Source organism: Perca flavescens, chromosome 14, assembly GCF_004354835.1.
Source record: "Perca flavescens isolate YP-PL-M2 chromosome 14, PFLA_1.0, whole genome shotgun sequence".
Lineage (NCBI taxonomy): Eukaryota > Metazoa > Chordata > Actinopteri > Perciformes > Percidae > Perca > Perca flavescens.
Genome location: NC_041344.1, coordinates 18,278,096 through 18,286,270, shown reverse-complemented (window position 1 = coordinate 18,286,270; position 8,175 = coordinate 18,278,096). Strand labels below are relative to the sequence as shown.

Here is an 8,175-nt window from a genome sequence, read left to right as displayed (position 1 = left end):
GCCGAGTTTTGCTGGCAGTGAGGCTGTGTTGCTATGGTAGGTGGCTGTTAACTCACTCCCAGCATAGCAGGTGTAACCACATAACTTTACCCAACATCCTCTCTGTTTTTCCAGACAGGTTATGCCACTAAGGGAGTGGGACTTGAATCCTAAAACATTTACAAGTGTCTGAGAGTGTGCATGCTTGCTTTTTAATGACCTTAGCTGCACCAATTCAACACACGCATTTCTCTACTAACCTTGCTATTTTTACAGCTGCATTGTGAAATGTATTGAGATGTAGTTATGGGGTTGTGACATGCCTGTAATTTTATGGTAACAAAAAACAACAGCACTATTGATATCTCTTCTTGATCATTAGAGGAATAGTTCAGCATTTTGAGGAATATACTTATTTGCTTTCCTGGCAAGAGCTAGATGAAAAAAATCAAAACTACTCTCATATCTGTACAGTAAATATTAACATACAGCAGCAGCTGGTTAGCTTAGCTTAGCATACATACTGGAAACAGGGATACAGCTAGCCTGGCTGTGTCCAAAGTGAATAAAATCCACTTACCAACACCTTTGAGGTCACTAATCAATGTGTTATATCTATCTATATATTATTTGTTTTTATCTGTACAAAAACGACCTTACAGATGGAAAAGGAGCACCGTTGCCTCCACCACCATAATGCACATTAACTAAATCCACATAGAAAGCCCTGAGCTCAAAAACTGAAACTATATGCAGCCTCTTGTATTGAAAGCCTTTGGGGCTTTTTGTGAAGAGAAAACACATTTTAAGTATTATGTTTTGGTCTAATGGTGAGCCAAGTCTTTTGTTAGTGTTTGAATATCAGAACAATTTGGAGCATTTCTTTTTTTTCCTAAGCTAAATCACCCATGTGGTGGTGATGAGAATGAAAAATGGACCACCGTAAGACAAGCCTCTCAAACAGGTTTTTAAACTTCTGTTTTTGGCTGTCACCACCACATGGGTGATTTAGCTCCACACAAAACAAGGCTTGTTAAAATGTTACTTTATATTCTTCACTCACATGTCCATCTCTCACATATACAGCAAATTATTGTATTTCAGTCACAGTGGGACAATAATATGGATTCCCTGCTCTCTTATAATACAACTAATCTCATCAGTTAATCAACATCCTACAGACACAAAACCTAGGTAGTAGCAGAAGCAGGCTGATGTACCTGTAGGCGAGCGCTGACAGCTGATTATAATTGGGTTGCCTGTCTAAGCTTTCACATCCCATCAAGAGGAATGGCCCGGGAGAGTTCATGCTGCTTCACTGCAAGAGCTGTAGGAGCACAGTGCACCCTCCCCAGATCTTACAAGAGGAACACTCTGTATAAAAATAAAACATACTTCCTGATATTAATTTAGAGGTTGTGCATCACGTACAGGCAGCCAATTCGAGCATGCAGCAGGAGGCAGGAAGACTTGCACATTCATACCTATTTAGTCCCCTATCTAGCTGACCTTTTACAAGTCTTAGGATTTTGCGTGTATTTCTAAAGCATCTTTCTGTTCCAAGTGTCATCAAGTGCTTCCCAAGTCAATAAAAACACAGCATAAGACCACCAAACAAAGGACACACAGATCCCAAAAGATAGTTTCACTAAAAATCTCCTCCTTCCCAAGTGATTTTTTGCTTATAACTAAACCTAAAATAACAGATTATTTTGGTCACTTGGGGCAGGCGAAACAAGTGGTTAACACACTATTGACATCATCGCCTTTTAAATTGTCATTTGATACATTGTTTAAGAAAATATTGATTATGCCAAACATCTACTTTGTGCAGTGACAATATTTCTATTTGTTTCTAATGTACTGTATATCAATTTGTTTAAGTATTTTCTAAAATCAAATTAAATTTTTCTTAATTCAAGTGCAGCAACATGCCTCAGTCTTTGTTCAAGATAAAGCCACTTATTTCTCGAAAATTCTTGTCCGCTTTTTGGAATGGAAACAAATTCAAACTCTTATGGTACCTGAAGATTTTTTTTCACTTAAAGATAATGAGGTTTTTAAAATGTCATTATAGACAAAAGAAGATGAAAATGAGATTTTAAACAGTGTTGATACGAGTAAGTAAATAACAAAAGTTATGCTAATTTTATCTCCCTTCTTTTTTTTTTGCTGCCTTTTCTTGTCAGATGCTAGATACTTTCACCTCTTTAGGCCTTTAAGTTAAACAGCTTGAGGAAGACAACAGCTCATGTTCACACTGAGGAGAGCACCTGTGATGAAGGGTCGAGACAAGTAGAGATTGCTCATTTTAAGGGGTTGCAAACAAAAAGTTTGGGCAACACTGCATTGATCGATGTATCCAGAAACAAACCCAAACAGCAGGCACCAACCTTGCCTCCCCACACTCAAGTTCATCTGTCATAAAGTTCAAATTAAGCCAAACATCTCAAGTACCCTGCAACGCACAGCACCTCACCTACAGGATGTATTTCCTGATGCTAAAAAAGGATTAACACCCTTTGCAGCTATAGCAGTAACATCTGCACAGCTGCACTCCTGTCTTGTTAAATGACTCTTTGTTCAATATTAAATGGTTTAATACAGGCTGAACTTGACAAGACCCTAGAGGACAGTTTACTGTGTCCTAATTTGGTTACAGCACTGGAATATCAAAAGCAACTGCTGGGAAATACAGCACATGGAGGCTAACGCAGCCAGATAGCCACGTACCATGCCCTACCATATGTAGCATTTAAGTCTGATTGTTCCCTGTGGTCATTATGAAAGGATATTTATAGCTTTGACAGACTGTCCTAGATGATTTCGAGTTAAATAGTCTGACTTATTTGAAACTGTAGGTCAGACAGCTATAGGTTTTAAGCTGTGAGTTTACCGCTTCCTCATTCTGTTGCTATACATGTAACAATTGTGTGCAAAAATACAGTTGCTCCGTTTAAAAACTGTAATCATTTGCAAATTGCTGAAAATATTTGATAATTTTTTTTATGTGTTTCACTTCAACTAACATATAAAGCTCTGAGTCGGAAATGAATGTTAGCCTTGGGAGTAACATTTCAGTTCTCTCAAAAGGAATAAACCATTAGAATATATTAAAATGAGAAAACATAATCAAAACAGTTTCTGATGCAAGAGAATCACTTGTGGAAAACTGCAGATAGAATAGGTTTCCACAAGCTTATCACTGCCATCATCAGGGCACTCTATTGATACAGTGTTGTGAGGCTATAAAAACATTACAATGTTCCCTCGTATTATTTGGGGCTGTAGCTAAAACAAATATTGTCTGGAATCCTCCAAACATTATGCAGTGGATTTTATATGCAACAACAACTTTAGTTTAAAGGTCCAGTGTGCAACTTTTTAGTTGTTCATGATCAAAATCTTTGTTGCCTGTTCACAAACTTGTCCTTTTTATGAATATTTACCACCACCATCAATTCCAAGTATTCCTATTGGCTTGAAATTTTACATTTGCACTTGCATGAACTGGGGTAGACGTCCATATTCATGCGCCATCTTGAAATAAGTTAGCCAGTAAGGGACATACAGGACCACACATATTTAAAATCCATATTTCAAGAACAGGAGTCTTCTTCTTCGCCCAGAAAAAGAAAGGATATTGAAAAGAGCAAGAGACCGGCGTCATCAGAAAAAAGCGTTATGGCTACCATAGCTGTAATACGTACTTTGAACAGCGTGGTGCAAGAAAGTTGATTGTGATATATGATCAACGCTAGATGGGAGAAATCCCCACACATTGGACCTTTAATGATATTATGGTCTGACTCCTTGAGGAGACCATAATATTGCCACCATATTAAAGGTGGCAGATGATCTAAAAATGCTGCGAACATCCATTGTAGTTCTAATATAAACGATAATGAAGTAGCATTTCTGTCACTGTAAAAAGTGTTTCATCCAAACACACTGTTAATTCAGCAGGTTTGTCCGCCTTTATTATTTGTCACATTCGATTTAGCCTGGCTCCCCGGATGTACATTGCGGGGATAAAGCCTGATATCCACGTTGTCAGGCTTAATCCCTCTTTTTTCGCTGTCTTTTGCAAGGGTTTTACACCACCAAAGATGATTTTGTTTGGTTAAAAGAAATAAAAACAACTCTGAGCGTTTTTTTTTTTTCCTTCTTCCCTATCCCAGAATAGATCAGCAGTGTATCCAGACCATACTCCAGCGCTGACACAGCTTTAAAGCTTTAGTACGTAACTTTTTTTTATATCACTGAACGTCTGTTACATTCAAGCCATTGCCAAATGAGTTGCTACAAAGCTAATTAAGACTATGAGCTGTCGGCGGGACCGCATCTGGGAATGGTGGGTCCCTGGAGGAACATTGCTTTAAGCCCCCCCTTTATGATTTTAATACAATTTGTCAGCTGTTGGCCCCTGGAATCATCAAAATCATTCTCCTCATAATAGTGACAGCGCTGTAGAATGAGGTAGGGCTACACATATCAATTACTTTCAGAATTGATTAATCTGACGATTGCTTTTTTTGGTCAATTGATTAATTGTTTTAGTCTATTAAATAAAAAAAATGATTGAACAGTTTAGTATCCAAAGTGACATCTTTGAAATATTTTGTTTTGCTTGTCGAACATCAAAAACCCCAAAGACATCCATTTAACAAGGATATAAAACAGACAAAAAGCAGCAAATCCTCACATGGGAGAAGCTGGAACCAAACAATTAGTTATCAAAACCGTGTATGATTATGTTTTGGTTGTGGAATTGCACAGGAAGCAGGTATTATACACTTTGATATATCAGATAAAACAGTCTGGTTTTAAACAGACTTGTAGCATTATAGGTCGTGGTAATGCCTTAACTAAAAGTGAGGCAACTCTGTGAGACTATAAAAAAAAAAAAAAAAAAAAAGGATTAGACTCCAAGCCAGCCAATAACTCTAGTCTACAAAACCAAGGTAAAACTGGTTTGTGACTTTAGTAAAAGTCAAACAAATCTAAAAACTACCAACTAGTTACTGGAAAGTCACAGAGACTTTCCTGATGTAAAATATGGTGTAAAATCATGCAAGAAAGAAAGCGGTTTGACTGAGAAACACCTAACTTACATGTGAGCTATTTGTAGGGGTGTAAGAAAAAAAAAAAAAAAAAAAAGCGATACACTTGAGTATCGCGATATTTTATTTTGCAATACTGTATTGATTTTCAAAAACCTTTTAAACCCAAGAAATTAAACTATTTTCTACTAAAGTTTGAGAGATTGCATGAAGATGACAGAACGAGCATTTTAAAAACACATCACATACTGTTCTCAGTATTAATTGATACAAAAGAAATTGATGAAATTCTTATTATTGCGCATGCAAGTAAAACAATATGACAGAAGGGTCAAAAGAGACAATGAGTCATGGTTTACTTGAACTTTGGGTAAGACAGACTTTGATCAGTGTAACACAAGCACTACAACATTTTCTCCAACATGTGCTGGTGTGAGAATCACCCTTAAAGGCAGAAATAATCCGTCTTGTATTCAGCGAGCAGCTCCGTCTGGGTGAGCTGAGGGATGAAGTTAAACCACACAAGGATCAAATAACAGGACACACCATGAATAGAACAGCAGTCCCTCAGAATCATGACAGTTTGAGACAAATGTGTAAAGCTTTTATAAAACTAGGCTATACATTCTTTGTAGAGGGGCTGTCGAAGCTACAAACAGGCCTATCAACTAATTCAATCAAATTAAAACATTTCCCCCAAAAATGTAATTCATAATTGCTTAGGCCATTAAGCATCTGAGGATGGGGATTGTGGCTTTAAGGCAATTACAGTGATAGCCTATAGACTCGCGTGAAAACAATTGAAATGACAATATTCGAGTAGAGATAGTGATAGGTGTGCCCCAATTAAAAAGGCTTGCTATAGATTAAAGCAGGGTGTAACAGTTAATGTTCGAGAAAGGCTACTCTACTTGCAAATCAATTTTTTTCGAGAGCAGTATAAGGGCAGCCATCAGTCAGCGCCTGGCTCACTTTTGATCTCCTCCACGCTGCTGAAGTGAGTGGCCAGCTCCTGCAACACGGCTGTCCTGCCCAGGTGATCGTTCCTCCGCTTCTCCATGATCATGTCCTCCAAACTCTGAAACTCTAACATGTGCGAATGTTTCTCGGACATGGATATTTTCAGCCTGTAGGGCTGCTTGCCTATCCGTATCTCCCCACCCATCTTGAACTCCCTCTTGCCAAACCTGCACCAGGCGGCAAAGCACTCGGAGTTCCTCCAGCTCAGCTCTTGGTCCTTTAAGCCCACTTGTTCCATCGCGTTCTGCACCACCATGTCCGGACCCAGAGATTTGAATTTGTACAAGTCGTTCACAACCCTACACCTCCTCCCTTGACTTGCATCTGTCAAAAAGCTGTTTTTCACCTCGGCTCTGTGCAGGTGCACCACTTGGAAGTCACCCACGTACACAGCCCAGTGCGGGAACTGACCGGTAGCAACAAACTCCACCAGGTCCCCTGCTTTACATTTGTTTAGTAGATTCTCCGGGGAGTAAACCTCCAGGTTGGCGGACTTGACGCTCTTCTCGTAAATGCATTCATCTCTGTTGTAGACGGCGCACTCCACCTCGTCGCGCTGGTCGTACGGTTTCTCTTCCTGATTCGGGTCCTTATCGGTGCCATCGACCGCGCAGCCTTCCTCCAGGTCGTCGTCGTCGTTAGAAAATATGTAGGAGACGCCGATCCGCGGACCTTCCTCCGTGTCCACGCCGTTCGGGTCCACTGTGGGAACTTCTGCGTAACTTAAATGTGACAGCTTGTCCATCTGGTTCCCCATGCCGCACCTCACCCCGGTAGCAGCCTGTGTAATACGATCTGATGACGCGAGCGGTTACCGGTCGCCAAACATCACCACCATCTGCCACAAAACAGGACCATTTAAAACTTCTTTGGCCCTGCCGTCGGACAGGGTTTTATCCAGTTTACGCATAAGTAGGCTATATCACCGCGGTGTGACTGCTGGGAGAGCCTTTATAGTGCCCCATCAACAAGTGGACTTGGGAGGAGAATACAAACTGGTTTCAAATCCAGCGAGGTGAATTATCCGTCAGGTGTAGCCTCGGAGACTCACCTGCTGTTTCCCTGCGTAAAGTTCCTTCTGCCGGCTGCCATATAGCCTATAGGAAAAAATGACAGTTCGAATCCAAATCGTCGGTGGTATGTTTGTCTACTCCGCAGGTGAACTAGTCCACTGTGATGACGGCGTCTACACTGCGCACTGTGCAGCAGAGATCAGGCCGGCGGTTACTGAAGGCAGATCCGGGGCTCGGCATCGCCACAGCGACTCTCTCCAGCTACACACAGCCACGCTTTTAAAGCGGAAGTGCGCGTAATTTTCTTCACCGCACCTTTTAATATCCGCTAATCATCTCCTAACTACACTTAACCTAAATGCTGATATAAATGTTATGACTTTGTCTTAACAGTTTTGAGCATGCAACTTTATAGTTTGCTTTAATCACATGAAATAGAAACTTGATGTTGGTGTTAAATTGATGTTATTTTTCTCTGAATGCTCTAATGCCGTGTTTTTTTTTTAAATGTAGGTCTTTAGGATTATATTTATAGAAGATTAAAGAATTTTGTATTCTCAGTACACTCAGTTTAATTAGTTATCTATGTTTTCTTGTATTTTATTTATTTATTTAGTTGGCTAATTATTTAATTTAGTAAGTTACCGATTTTTTTTATTTAATTGAATTCATTTTTTAGCTCATTTTTTACTTTTTAATTTAGTTGGTTATTTTTTTATTTTATTTATTGATTTATTATGGGGTCATTTTTATTGTATTTTGTTTTGTTGCTTATTTTTTATTTATCTATCTACTTTAATTGGTTATGTTCATTTTATTTATCATTATTTTTTGTTTTATTTATTTAATCTTTTTTGTATTGATTATATTTTTTTTGTAAATTGCTGTGTTAAAAAACTCACTGTATAGAAAACATGCAGAGTAGGCAAACCTCCATCCTGGTTTAGCCGAATGTGGATCGTTTACGAACTACAACCCTACACAGTGAGGAGGACTGTGTCCAACATCTGCCATATTTTACTGTTTTGTCCTTGAATGAACTGAAGCTGCACAGTCATTTGCTCCATCTCCATCTCCATCTCCTGGTGGGACCATAATGT

At 39.2% G+C, this 8,175-nt stretch overlaps 1 protein-coding gene across 1 annotated transcript; it reads right to left on the bottom strand.

Moving 5' to 3' along the window:
- Positions 1 to 5,373: 5,373 nt before the first annotated feature.
- On the bottom strand, positions 5,374 to 7,349 carry lratd2a (LRAT domain containing 2a). The gene has a single exon (XM_028597758.1). It carries the CDS (start codon positions 6,817 to 6,819, stop codon positions 5,995 to 5,997), a length of 825 nt encoding a protein of 274 aa, XP_028453559.1. The 5' UTR covers positions 6,820 to 7,349; the 3' UTR covers positions 5,374 to 5,994.
- Positions 7,350 to 8,175: the final 826 nt, after the last annotated feature.